At 39.7% G+C, this 14,880-nt stretch overlaps 1 protein-coding gene across 1 annotated transcript in view; it reads left to right on the top strand.

Annotated features, from left to right (window-relative positions):
- The window catches only part of LOC139707394 (PRAME family member 20-like), a 35,828-nt gene that overhangs the window by 16,007 nt on the left and 4,941 nt on the right, over nt 1-14,880 (top strand). Inside the window, exon 4 of the mRNA XM_071618632.1 lies at nt 3,438-3,559. Coding sequence (XP_071474733.1) covers nt 3,438-3,559 — 122 coding nt within the window. The remainder of the gene's footprint in view (nt 1-3,437; nt 3,560-14,880) is intronic.

Here is a 14,880-nt window from a genome sequence, read left to right on the forward strand (position 1 = left end):
TCTCAGTGGCCCTTTCTGAAAATCCAACCCATGTCTGTCTGTTCCTTGATCTATTTGTATTTGTGCTGCTATACCTTGTTCTTGTTTTTCTAATCTTTTTCCTTTCCTAAAACCTTGTCTAGTCATAATAGTGGGTGAATTTTGGGTGATGTTATTTGTTAATGTCAAACCTAATTGATCTAGGACATCTCGTCCCCATAAATTTACGGGAAGATGATCCAATACATATGGCTGTATAGTTCCTTCACATCCTTCAGGATCCTTCCAATCTAATACCATTGTACTTCTATGGGGATTAGTCGCCACTCCTAGGCCTTGAAGCGTTTGAGTGGCTTGTTGTAATGGCCAATGTTTTGGCCATTCTTGACGAGAGATGATGCTAAGGTCTGCACCTGTATCCAGTAGCCCATTAAATTCATGTCCTTGAATATTTAGTTTTAGCATGGGGCGAGAATGTAAATTTAAAGAAAGCATAGCCCAACTATACCTGTGGAGCCTAATCCCTTGGAACCTCTTTCTACAGTACGACTAGAAAATGTATCATGTAGGCTGGGTATTAGTAACTGTGCTATTCTATCTCCTGGTGAAATTACTGATATACCCTTTGGAGAACTGGCTATAATTTTTATTTCACCTTCATAATCAGGATCAATTACCCCAGGACTTATCATGAGTCCTTTTAGAGTAGAAGAGCTGCGTCCCAATAATAAGCCTACTGTTCCTTTGGGAAGAGGTCCTTTCACCCCTGTGGGAATGATTTGAACTCCCATCTCTGGAGTTAGTACTGCTCTGGCGGAGGCGCAGATGTCCAACGCTGTGCTCCCTCTGGTATTTCCGATGAGGGATCTGATGGACAATGTGTCCTGGGCACTACCCTGATGGGGTTGCTGGGTTCCTCCAGTGCTCCATATATTTGTGGTTTTGGGCCCCGGATCATTGGGCCCCCCTGTCCATTTTTTGGCAACGGAGCCTGATGCCTTTCTCCATGATATCGTGGATAAACACCTGGTCCTTGTTCGTTTTTTGATTATGGAGTACCCTCTATGGTGGTTTGAGAACAGCATTCATTAGCCCAATGTCTCCCTCTATGGCATCGTGGGCAAATACCTGGTATTCTACTCCTTTGATACCTAGTTTTGTTAAACCCTCCTCCAATGGGGCAATTCCTTTTAAAATGTCCTGTTTGTTCACAACAGTAGCATGTTCTTGGCCTGGCATCTAAAGCCTGTTTTACTGCAGCTGCCACAATTTGCCCTTGTTCATTAATGTCTCTGGCATCTAAAGCCTGTTTTACTGCAGCTGCCACGACTTGCTCTTGTTCATTAATGTCTCTACATAATTTAATATATGTGTTTAATCTTCATGTTTCCATGGTCTAATGATATCTCTGCACCAACGATTTGCTTGCTCATAAGCCAGTTGTTTTAGTAATGGCATTGCTTGTTCTGTATTCCCAGAAACTCTGGTAGCTGTTTGAATAAGCCTATCTACAAATTCAGCATAGAGTTCATTAGCTCCTTGTATTACCTTAGATAATTGACCTTGTAAACCTCCATGTCCTTGTAAAGTCTTCCATGCCTTAATTGCATCTACAGCAATTTGTGCATATACACCAGGATCATATGCAATTTGTTGCTGCTGATCCACATAAGGTCCCTTTCCTAACAACATATCTAGATTTCTCTGAGGATAACCAGCTGCTGCATTTCGCCTAGCCGTCTCCTTGCAAAATTCCTCATTAGCAACCTTCCATAACAGGTATTGTCCTCCATTTATCACAGCTTTACACATATTAGCCCAATCTGCTGGCGTCATGTTCAAGTTGTTAATGGATTCGACCATGCTTACAGTGAAGGTTGCTTGAGGACCATAGGTTGTTACAGCCTCTTTTAGCTGCTTCACTGTTTTGAAATTTAAAACATGGCAAACTCGCTGCCCTCCTGCCTCAAATACAGGGCATGTTAATATTTGAGATATTGTCTCAGGATTCCAACTATCAACTGCGGGGGTTGGGGGCCTCCCAGCATATGGAGGTGGCCTTGTTAGTTGGACACTTACATCCTCTGGTGATAGAAAGGTGTTAGTAGCAGTCTCCTGTTGTAACTTTCCCCCTGATGGCTTTTTCTGATTTACACTTTCTTTCTCTGTCTGACTAGCTTGAGAGGCCTTCTCTTTTACTTGAATTTCCTCTGTCTGACTAGCTCGAGAGACCTTCTCTTTTACTTGAATCTTTTCCTCTGTCTGACTAACTTGAGAGACCTTCTCTTTTACTTGAATCATTTCCTCTGTCTGACTAACTTGAGAGACCTTCTCTTTTACTTGATTCAATATGTCTTCTCCTTCCTCTACCATTGTCTGAACTGAAGGCTTTGGACTGAGCAAACAAGATACGAATGTCCACAATGGCAATGTGCCAACTGGCAGAGTCCCTGGGCTTTTCTTTTCTATTCTTTTTAAATCTTCACCATGATGGTTCCATTGTGATATATTTAACAACTCCTCCTTAAAAAGCCATGGGCTACATTTTTGTATTGTATCAACGTATGCCCTGACTGCTCTTGATTTTACTGGGATGCCTCCTTCCTCTACCAATTTACTTAACACTCTTTCGGTTTGTTTTTTACTAATTTCTGATCCCATATTTCTACTATAATACAACCCAACAAGATAACACCAAACAAAACCGAGATAGAATGAAATAAAAATGGAACAACAAAAAATCATTATAACCTTTCTCCCTATCTGTTCCTCAGATGCAAATAATTTTTCCTCAGATGTGAGCGGTTTTTCTTCCATCTCACTCATCTCCAGGGACAGGCAACTTAAAACAAAAGTGAAGCAAAACAAAAGAGAAATCTTAAAATGGCTACCCATCCTCTCTCCCTGCCCTCAGGGGCGAGCAGTTTACCTTATCACTTACCCTCAGTCGCTCCCCGTGCGAGCCACCAAATGCCGCAGTCTGGCTGGGCACAATCAGGAGCCACTTGTCAAAAGAAACTAACTTCATTTTTAGAACCACACACGCCAAACAAAACAGCCTCTCAGGAAAAACCCTCAGAGCCCCAACTGCCACCACCGGCTTTCCACAAGCCTCTCTCTCCACCTCAAGCCTCTCCACCTCCCCCAATCCTCCTGCTCTTGAGGCCGATTGGCTGGGTCTCGTGGGCAGAGCCAAACAAGTCCCCCAATGAGCAGCTCAGTGGTCTGAAAGGGCAGGGAAACAGCCCAATGAGGATCACCGCAGAGGAGCCAATCAGCTAGATGTTGCTGGGGCCGCCGTGAGCCAATCATCAGCCGGCAGCTGGAAGTTTGCTGGCAGCTGGAAGTTTGCTGGGGCCCCTTCGTCTGTGGCCCTCAACAGTCCCCTAAACTTTAGCATGCCTGAAAAGCCACCAAGGAAATTGTTCATCAAAGATTCCTGGGTCCCACTGTCACAGACTCAGGGTCGGAGACCGAGAATTCGAGTGTCCAGCAGCTCCCAGGTGCTCGGTGCTGTCAGCATTGATGGCTCCCCTGATGGTACTGCCCTGTCTGCTCTTGAGGCCCCACTTCCTTCTAGGTGGGCAGCGCAGGACCGCCTCATCACAAGCTCTTTTTGTGCCGTCGTTATTTCTGGAACAAGACCTTAGAAGGGCCCTGGATCCCTTGGACTTGGGCAGCATGGAAAAAGTTGGAGAAGCTGGCGGGTTGGGGGAGGGGTCGAAGCAAACTGGGTGGAAAGTGGGGAAGTGCTCTTCTGTCCAGATGGGGAAGCTGTATGTCCTTGCAGGAGGCACAGACTTCCTCAGCTGCCCCCGAAAGCCAGCCTTTGACTTCAGAACACCCAGGTCTGCAGGGAGAGCTGGTGGGGAACCCAAGGGCCACACCACAGGTAGCGCACCTGGGAGGAAAGCTACCTGCAAGGACTCGCATCTGTTCCCACTGTGCTTTGGGTGTTCCCCTCAAGTCCTTGCTCACTTTGCTTTATTAGAAAAAAATTACATAAGATTTACTTACAATTTTAGGGGCCATTAGCAAAAAGCAAACGTTTTGGAGTCAGAAGTCCTGGTAGCCCTTCCCTTGCCTCCAAGAGGTTGGGAGTAACCATGTAGGAAATGGTGGAAAGGCTGGGGGCCTTCTCCGAGTCTGTTTCTTCATGATTGATGGGTCAGTACTGCACAGGGCTGTTCATGCGGATAGAGCGATAGAATATGTGCGCAAGGTAGCCCCAGCACACCATGCCGCTGCTATGTAGCCTCCAGCCGAAAGAAAATGATTCAAATAATTTAGGCTTTTTTTTTTCCCCCACGGTGGAATTCTCTTCCTTCCTGTATTTTTTTAATTTTTTTTTTTTATTTTATGGAGCCAAACCTGGCCTTCCTCGACCGTCTTCCTGCACAATGTCCCTGGTACAATATTGGCACATCCATGTGAATTCTTTAAGTAAATGGATAGAAACTTGAGAATTCAAGGGATGAACTCTTTGGTTTCCTGTTGTTAACAATTTCTGAGGTGGCATATCCCAGTAAATCAGTCCCTCTCCTGTATCCTCAAGGGACACTTTAAGACCCCAGTGGATGCTTGAAACCACAGATAGTAGCAACCCCGAGTTCTTTCCTGCACATACTACCCATGAGGAAGTGTGATTCATACATTAGTCATCATAAGAAAACAACGATAACCAAAAATAGAACAATTTATTACAGTATATAAGTATGTAAAAATACACTGTAATAAAAAAAAAGAAAAAAAATTGAAACTTAAAAAAACAGCTGCTGTATTAATGGAAGAGGAGAAATGATCAAAACAAGAGAGTTGTAATCTAATCAGTGGATTAATCCATCCAATGGATTAATTAGTCATTTTCCAAGCACACTCAAGTATTTTCCAAGTCTATTCTGATAATTAGCATTTCTCCCTCATATTTAACAATACAAATAAAATCAAAACAGAACCATGATGTTGTCAACCACAAATAAGAAAACTAACAACTAGACATTGGTTCAAAGGAAATTCTAGAGGCAAATAGAATTTCTCTTTATAAGATAAATTATAGTTTTCTGTATGGGATGGATAGTGATGAACCTAGCCTGATTCCACCTTAAGATTGAGAACCATCTCGTCACAAAGCCATGAAAAGTTCATTTCTGTTTTACTATAAATTACTGTAATTTCTAAACTTGTTTGCAATTCCTGCCTGTGCCTTGAACTCACCCATGCCTGGCTTTCCATGACCAGATAACAACCTTCTCTGAAACCTCAGTGGTGCCTCATAAATTCTAATATTGGGATTTAAATTTACTCCCTTCTTTGAAATATCATGCCATGTATATCATTAACCTAATATCTGCCTTTGTATTATACTTGTCAAAATACTTTTAGCTATAAGTTCTCAAGACATCCCCTTTGCAACTTTTTGTGATATAAAACCTTGTTCCTGTAGTGCTGAGGGGCTGGTCATTAGCCTGTGTTTGGAGGGACAGCCACTGATCAGTCTCATCATGTACATAAACACAAACTTGCTTTCATTTAATTTAAAATTGGAGTTGGTGGTCTTTTCTTTGCATCAGTTTTCAAAAATAGATGCTTAGGGTATATTTGTAGAGGAACTCAATCATGCTTAATTGGAGATGATATATGGGGTTTACTTAATCAAATTCATAGAAATTTTTTTTTCTTTGTATCTAACTTGAACTGTTATATTTAAAGCTTTGTCCCAGGGTTTCATAAACTGACTTCCAGACCACTCATGTATAATCAAATCAAGCCTTTATTGAAGCACACTGGTGGCGGCTGACCAGAACATAAAGCTGTTCCCCTGATCAGCCCTGAACAATTGCAAGGGCACTCCTTATACGCCTGAAAACCGCAAAAGGGATGTTCAGGGGGTCTAGCCAATGCAAGCAAGCCAGGTTACAGAAGTAGGACAGTGCAGTCAAGCGGAGGGAAGCCTAAACAATCACAGTTAGCCCAGTCACCCCAGTTACAGAAACAGAGCCCTGTTACCCTAGTTACAGAAACAATGCCCCATTGGGTAGTTCTGTGTTCTTAAAGGTTTCTTTAGCAAAAGGAAAAGAACATCTTGCCCCAGTCATGACTCTTCTACTTGGCATGGTTGTTTTACAGGATGAAGTCATAAAACAAAATGGAGTCACATTTGCTCCTATTATCACATTCCCCACTGGTTTTAGTAGGTTTGATGTCAATCTTGCACATCATTAGGCCTCAGTTTTTGTTCCCTCCTTCTGTGTCTAAGGGACTATACTGGGCTCGAAAGAGCATAAGTCTGACCTCATCTACATTCTTGTGTATATGGTTTAGGAGGGTTTTTAAGAGGCAAGGTCCTACAGTAATACCAATCAGGAAAAGGACTAGCTGCCCAACTACGGCTGAAATGATGTTAGTCAACCAATGGGACAATGAGAATAGGTTTTTGGAACAAATTGTCTGAAGTTTAACTTTATATCTATTTTATATATATCCTGTGATAAGAACTGCAGTTTCTATAGCAGTAGATCCAGCTATTCCCAAACCAGCCAGGAGGGGAACTAAAATGGGGGCAGCCACTCTATCTTGATAAATCAGTGGGGCCTGGCCTTTTAATAAGTCCAGGTGTTCTTTTCCTTTTACTCCATCAAAATAGTAGGTTACATAGTTCAGAGTTATTAACAGTTTGGAGATTTATTCAAGGAGTTCAAAGTGGGACCCAGGAAGCACAATTTTTGGTGAACAGGGAGTTGTCCCACTTATAAGTTGGGTTGTGGAAGCAAATGTCTCTTTATGGGTGATCACCCAGGGTGTTCTTGGGAGCAGTTTCCCAGGTACATCTTCCTGAGCTAGACATATTGACGAACATCTATGTTGACTGTAATTTTTCCTCTAATATTAGGGACCTCCAACTGCCATAAGGGAAAAGTGTGATGACCGTTATTGCTACTTCCAGCTGAAAGGAGGGCGATGTGCAGTGGGCAAGCAGTTTGGAGTCCCTTTTTAGAAACTGAGTGGGTCAAGGAGTCCATGGTAAAAATCTGGCTCAGGAAGAACAGGATGTAAATTCACCTGGGGTGGGCACTTCTATGAGAGAAACAAAAAGACATGAGTGCTGAAATAAGATTAATACAAATAGCAGTTTTAGCATCTGGAACCTGTCCATGAATATCATGAAAATGACAGAAATTAATAATTGTTTACCAGGAGGCAGAAGACCTGAGAAAATGTCCCCATATCAAGGCCTAACAAAGCCTAATATGGCACTTTTCTAGGGAACATTGTCAGAATTATCAAGAATGTAGACACAAAATTTAGTTAAATTAGTTAATGTAATCTGGTTTTTGTAAAAATACCTTTTTGGCATGACCTCTGTGTTCAGTAAAGATCCTTTTGTTACTTAGGGCTAGATAAATATATTAATAAACATTGATTAAATCTACCTGTGTTGGAAGTTAGGAAGATCTGTAGGACTTAAACTGACTAAAAACTTCTGGTAGTTTTTTTTATTGATAGTTATCAGGCATTTTTGCCTAAGGATTTCTCTATCGTTGCCTTCAGTCTTACTTATTTTGAGGGGTGCTAACACTAGTGTACATTTTAAGTTACATTAAAATAACTGTTGTTTCTTTTTAAATGTCCAGAAATGGCTGTGCTTTGGTTTTAGCTGTTTTTGCTAGGTGTTTCAGACCAAGCAGGTCAAATTGACCTTGTTTTTATCTATTGGTAAGAGTCAGCTGAGTTTCCTTGGAGGACATTCTTGAGGAACTTGTGAGCAGAATTTTAGCTCTGTTAGTGTCATCTGCATTAGGATGAGTCAAGGTCTTGCTGACCATATGGCTTCCCTTGGAAGCATCAGGCATGTCTCCTTTTTAAATGACCCTCCTCTTTTGCAGCATGTACACACTTTGTCTTTCTGTTCTCCAGGTGTCTCATTATTCTCCCTTATCGGGAGGTTATGTGGCCCAGAGTTGCAAAGCTTTTCCCCTTGTCCTGGGTTCAGGCTGACTCAGAGGGCTAGAACCAAATATTGTTGTTGTTGGTTTTTTTGGCCCCTTTATTTTAAACTTAATATTTAAATTGGGCCTTAAACATCCAGCAAGTCAGTTTTACCAGTTTTAAAGTAAGAATGCTGGGCTTTAACTTTAATGTTTATAACTTTACAGTTAATTTTTACATAACACAATATCATTGTTTTATTTATTAATTTATGTAATGTTGAACATCTGCCTGATGGCAAAAGTTGACACCTTAGCATCTACTGTATGATCAAATCACTGTACACCAACAAGGCAGCTTGCAGACCTAGAGACCCCATTAGATTTTGGCTATAAAAACTCTCTCTTGCCAGATCTTCCACTTTTGCTCTCTCCTTTTTCTCTCACTTCCCCTGTCTCTCATTCTCCTTCTCACTTTTTTCCTCTCTCTTTTTCCTTCTCTCTCTCTCTCTCTCTCTCTCTCTCTCTCTCTCTCTCTCTATTGCTTTTCTCTCTTGCACTTTCTTGTCTCTCTCTTTTTCATTTTCCTCTCTCTCTCTCTCTCTCTCTCTCTCTCTCTCTCTCTCTCTCTCTCCCCTCTGTCTCTCTTTGTGTTAATCAGAAATTGTCACAGTAAAGGTCTCTTGGTTGCTCTGAGTGTAGTGGTCACATTTTTTTAGTTATAATGAAAATACAAAGTGAAATTAACAATAGTAAAAACATATTTAGCTCATATATAATTTTGAACCTTGCCTGAGTTATACATTTATTTTTTTTATTTGAGATCACAGTAATCTTTCCAATAAAATTAATCTTTGAATATAACTTTAAATTAACTGAAATCTGGCCTACTTTAAAGTTATTCTGACATGTTGTAAGGTGGAAGGCAGAGCCTTGTCTAAGGAAAGGCAGGGTTCTTCACAATTTTAGGTAAAATGTTTTAGTTCTAAAGTTGATCTTTGTCTCTCTTTTTAGATATCATTTTATAAAGTTTCATATATTGTTTTCTGACTCTGTATGAATGTTAGTAGTACAATATGACATACATCTAAAACATTAATTAAGGAAAGGCTGAGAGCCCTTAACATTTTTTATGTGGAAATTTAGCAGAATGTTTTATAATAGTTAACCTTTAAATAGATTAGTCTCTCATTACTTTTTAAAATATCTTTAAATTTTTATATCTCAATGTAAAAGATAACATAAGGTTTGGTTACAAAACATCAAATAATATAAATCCTCAATAAAATTTATTATCTTTATAAGTTTAAATTACTGTTACAGACAATTTTAGTTTGGAGAATACCACCTTGATAAAATGTTTCTTTAAACCTTTTACCTTAAAGACTTCTATACCTGAAAGATACGAACACATTTGATCTGTAAACAAGAGTAATGTATCACACTTTTATTGATGTTTTTATATTAACCAAGGTTAGCTTTTAAAGGAAAATCTAGACTCTGTAATGTAGGACAATACTTTAAAGTAACAGTTGCTGTTTAGCCACAGATGTAAAAACCTTAGTTTTTCCAAGATTTGTTGTTCTAGTGGATAAAACTTAACAGACACAATGTAATTAATATTTTTAGAAGTTTTTGTCATTTTAACATATAAATATATCAGTACATTATTATTTGTCCTTCTTGAAAAACCTTGAATAGTTTTAACTATTTGTATTACATATATAACCAACTTAGTTACATATAAACATTTTAATATTTGTCTTTTATTTATAGACCTTTATATTACTTAATTAGACTCTTTTGTTGTTTACTTAGATATATTATAATTATACTTTATGACATAAAGACTTTTTACCTGGAAACCTTTTGTAATTAAATATATTTTAATATTTAGAACTTTTTAATAATTTTCTTAACCCATTGATCCTTTATTTAACCTTGAAATAACCCTTATAAATTTCTGAATTTAGATAAATTAATTCCTTTTAATAATATGAAATATTTGTTACTTACAGTACTTTAATTGAAATACAATTGAAGCATCTTGACTCTTTGTAGAATTATACCTGTTGGGACTTTGTAATTTATAGTAACTTTGCTTTTATAATAACACAAAATAATTTTACACTTTCTTTTTAGTTTACCAATTTATGAAAACATCAACATTGTTTAAATATTTTACCTTATGGAATTTAAGGAGTTAAGAGTACTTGATATTATATTTAACAGTTAGCATTTTAACTTTTTACCAATTAGATGTCTTTAAAAAACACATCCATGATTAATTTTATATACATTTAGATAAAATTTATGTATCTTTTTTAAAAACAAGTTATCAGACAAGTGCATTGAATAGTATTAGTAATCTCTTTTTTCTGTTGAATAAAAATCCTAGAGACAATGGATATCAGACACTTTATAGACATTGACATTTTAATAGCTGTTTACCCATGTAGAAACAAAACTGTGTATTAGTAACTTTAAAGACATTTGTACTTTTATCTATTTTCCCAATTTGAATTGAACCTTTTAAATCATATTAACCAAAAGTATTTGGATACATTTTTTAAAATTTTTATTTATGAGCTCATTTGTACCAAATATATTTAGACATGGCAATAAACATAGACAGTACACCGGTGCACCCACACAAAGCAAATAGACAAACAAAAGCCTTGTAGCTTATTAAAAAAAAAAAAAAAGAAAACTACTAGATTGAGAGTTAACACTTGTAAATTGGCCTTGGAATAAAGCAGAGTGTAATCAGAAAAACATATTAACCTAGGCATATTGGATCAAAATTATGAGTTTAACAAATATAGAATTTTAAAAGTTTTCTGACTTTTTTCCTGAGGTGGTCCTGTTTATGAAAGCTGAAAAGAGTTGAGGGAACATAGACAAATGAAGGGGGTTTATTTCTCCCTGGAGGAACTTCCCAATGATGCAGCTTTATTGGTCTCCTTGGGAGAGTCCCCCAGGTTGGGATCCCATTTTAAACTGTTTTCTCTGGTTTCTTGGATAGCGGCCACCAACTTATTTAGCCTGACATTGAAAAATCTTTAGACTATTTTTTAATAGTTGGGAGTTATGCATGCTTGCAAATACTGAGAGACAAAAGCCAAATTTTCTAGACAAAATTATGCTTTTTATTATACAATTTAGGAATAATAAATAATAATTTTATAAAACACTTTAATTTTAATCTGTCCTCTATAGGAACTGACATGATTTACCCAGTTGGCCACCTGGCCAAGTTCCTAAATGAAGGCAATCTCTAGAATGCCTTTTTTTTTTTTTTTTAACCTTTAGCTTTTACTTTTGACAATTATTTTGGTTCTGTTGGCAGTACTTTACATTTTAATGCAAACTGTAGTGAGCACAGTTAAAACCATTTTAACCATTTTTTTCCATTAAAAACAAACTGAGGTAGATATTAACACAGAACACAAAGGGAATAAACAAAAACAAACCAACAGACAAAGTCCTGAAAATTGTTAAGAAAACAAGTTAAAGGAGTCCAGGTAGAGATCTCTGTAGCGCTTCCTTGTCTCTGATGTCAGTGGAGCAAAGGAATCCTGGTGAAAGAAGAGCAGTTATGAGAACAAGAAAAGGACCCCACACACAATACTCAGACAGATAAACACAAGACAAAGGGCTGGTGAACAGACACTGGACAAATGACAAACAGCAAGAAGATGCTGGAGAAATGAAAAACAGCAGAACAGATACAGGACAAGCAACAATCGCTGAGATCACACAGGGAGGCCTCTAATGGGGCAGAGACCCTGCAAACAGAACAAACGGCCGGCAAACTGACACTGGACAAATGACCAACAGCAGAAGACACTGGAAAAATGACAAACAGCAGAACAGACACTGGACAAGCAACAATTGATGAGGTCACACAGGGAGACTTCTAATGGGGCAGAGACCACATCTCGTCCTGCCCCCAGACAGATGAGGTCTCCCAGGGAGGCCTCCAGTGGGCCCCACATACAGACAGATGAGGTCACACAGGGAGACCTCCAGGGAGACAGTGACAACGTCTCGTCCTGTCCCGGGGAAGGTGTAAGCGACTGTGTCCAATCTGACCTTTTCCCCCAGAGTTGACTCCCCAGAACTGACAGCCAGCAGGAGGCTTTTCAGAGCATCCTAGGACGGATTGGAATTGTCCTAGGATTGAGGCTGAGGAACATCTCTCAGGAGCTCCCCTCTAGTCCAGGGCCGAGGTCCAAAGGCCCATCATTGGAGGCAAATTTGGTGTGAGGGTAAGGAAGAAATGGATCCAGGGTGAGCCCCCAAATGTTATAGTTCAAGCTTTGACCCAGAGTTTCATAAACTGACTTCCAGACCACTCATGTATAATCGAATCAAGCCTTTATTGAAGCACACTGGTGGCGGCTGACCAGAACATAAAGCTGTTCCCCTGATGAGCCCCGAACAATTGCAAGGGCACTCCTTATAAGCCTGAAAACCGCAAAAGGGATGTTTGGGGGGGGGGGTCTAGCCAATGCAAGCAAGCCAGGTTACAGAAGTAGGACAGTGCAGTCAAGCGGAGGGAAGCCTAAACAATCACAGCCCAGTCACCCCAGTAACAAAAACAGAGCCCCGTTACCCTAGTTACAGAAACAATGCCCCATTAGGTAGTTCCGTGTTCTTAAAGGTTTCTTTAGCAAAAGGAAAAGAACATCTTGCCCCAGTCATGACTCTTCTACTTGGCATGGTTGTTTTACAGGATGAAGTCATAAAACAAAATGGAGTCACATTTGCTCCTACTATCACAAAACTACACATTCCTCCTGTCAATATGCAGAGGCAGATGTGATAAAGGACTGTGACATCATACCACCACCAAGAGTTGGATAATGGGATTCACTTTGACCCTTTCTCTCATGAATGCTAGATGATTCACCTTGTGTGACAACAACAACAAATAAAATAAAATAAAATAAAATTTTCCACCTAAGTGGGTCGAGCCCAGTAGCTCATCCTGTCTCCTACCTGAAAAGGCCAGAGATCCTCTTAAAAAGCTGGAGACATCCCTAACTTAAGGTCCTACATCCCTAACTTAAGGTCCTACCTCTGATTAGTCTGTCATATGTTCCCACGCCCAATTGTTTTGTGCTTCAGAGAAATGTGGCCCTGTACTACACTCCAGGATGCTTTTGGCTCTTGATAATCTTCTCAAAGCAACTTATATAACCTTACCAAGGAAGATGGGTCCATGAGACCAATGCTAAGGACAGATAGACCCAGGATTGCATCCAATACTATTTATTGGAGACTAAGGGACAGAAGCATTTCTCAGGCAGCAGCAAGATGCTGGACTGCCACTGGGATGATACCTGGACATTCTCAAAAACAATAATGTCTCTGACACATCAGTGGATATTACGAAACAGGTCAGGCCAGGCTGGGTGGGGTCATGCCTTTAATCCCAGCAGCTGGGAAGGCTGAGGCAGGAGGATGGCAAGTTCAAGGCCATCCGGGGAACTCAGAAAGATCTTCAGCAACTAAGCGAGATCCTGTCTTAAAATAAAAAAATAAAAAGTGATGGTGGGTAAAACACCCTTGGGTTACATCCCCAGTACAAAAAAAATGGCGAAAGAAAAGTAAAGGTCTGAGAATCAGAGACTGGGACAACATGTTTCTGTGATTGCTAACAACTTTGTTGGCCTCCAGGGCTTGAGATGTGTGTCAGGATTAACTGGTGGGTAAAATGGCAGTTATGACTGAGATGGCTCTGGTCACATCAAGCTGTATCCCTATGCTATGGTTTGGTGCAGTTTTGTGTATTAGAAAGCTTCATGTATTAGAAAGATAAACCTCATTGTGGTGATTTTAGGAGGCAGAATCTCCTGGGAGGTCATTGGATGTGTGTTCTCAGAAAGGAATGGCTCTCCTGAGATTCTGAGTAAGTCCTGAGAGCTGTTTAGAAGCCTGAGCCTGAGCCCCGGGTTTTGCCCTGGCTTCCTCCCACAGGCCAAACCAAGAGGGCTGCCTGATTTTGGCCTTGCATCTTTCAGAACTGTGGGATAAATAAATCTGTTTTAAAAAAATAAACTGAGCCTGTCTCAGGTATTTTATAACAGTAACAGAAAATGGATTAATGTACCTATGACCAGAAAGGGCTAAGGATTTCATTCTTCTGTAAGTGAAATTGTACCTCAGGTAGGAATCTCTAAATTGGAAAGAAAATCACTTATTAATATTTTAGCAACTGTTATAAAAGTTTGAACACTTTGAATTGTCTACTAGCAGTGCAATCTGAGAGGGATTTGGCCTAGGAGGACTCCAGAGGAGAAGTGATCTCTTTGTCCTGCTGTTCATCAGGAAGTCACTTGTGCCCTAACTAGTAAAAAGTGATGTTTCTGATAAAAATCTAAATGTTTTTAAAGAAGAAATGAGAGCCTTTTATCAATGAGCACACCCTACATCATTGACATATTCAGCAGGATAAATCTGGGTTCCCTGGAAACTTCATCCAGAGGAATTTTGCAGTCCAAGGCTATTATTCATCTTATAGGTATGGTACTTGCCCACTGGTGCAATCTAGTCTCTCAAGGGTTTTAAATGATCTATGGCCAGGTACCAAGATGCACACCTATAATCCAAGCAAGTTGGAGGCTGAGGCAGGAGGATTGAAAGTTCCAATACTGAGATCCTCTCCCAAATTAAAAAAAGAAAAAGTGTTCGGGATGCAGCTCAGTAGTAAAATGCCTCAAGTTCAATCCTCAGTACCAATACACACACACACACACACACACACACACACACAAACACACAAACACACACAGTCCAGCAGCCATGTGTGTACCAAATGATTGCCATCAGATTTACACAATTCAAGGAAGCCAACACTGACCACGGCTTAGAATATTCCATGACCACAGTGTCCCTGCTGATGCTGCTACCGTGAAAGTCTGCAAATCAAAATGAATTTATTTGTGCCAAAAACCTGACAAAAATGGAG

The sequence above is a fragment of the Marmota flaviventris genome, chromosome 10 (genome assembly GCF_047511675.1).
Source record: "Marmota flaviventris isolate mMarFla1 chromosome 10, mMarFla1.hap1, whole genome shotgun sequence".
In the NCBI taxonomy this organism is placed as follows: Eukaryota; Metazoa; Chordata; class Mammalia; order Rodentia; family Sciuridae; genus Marmota; species Marmota flaviventris.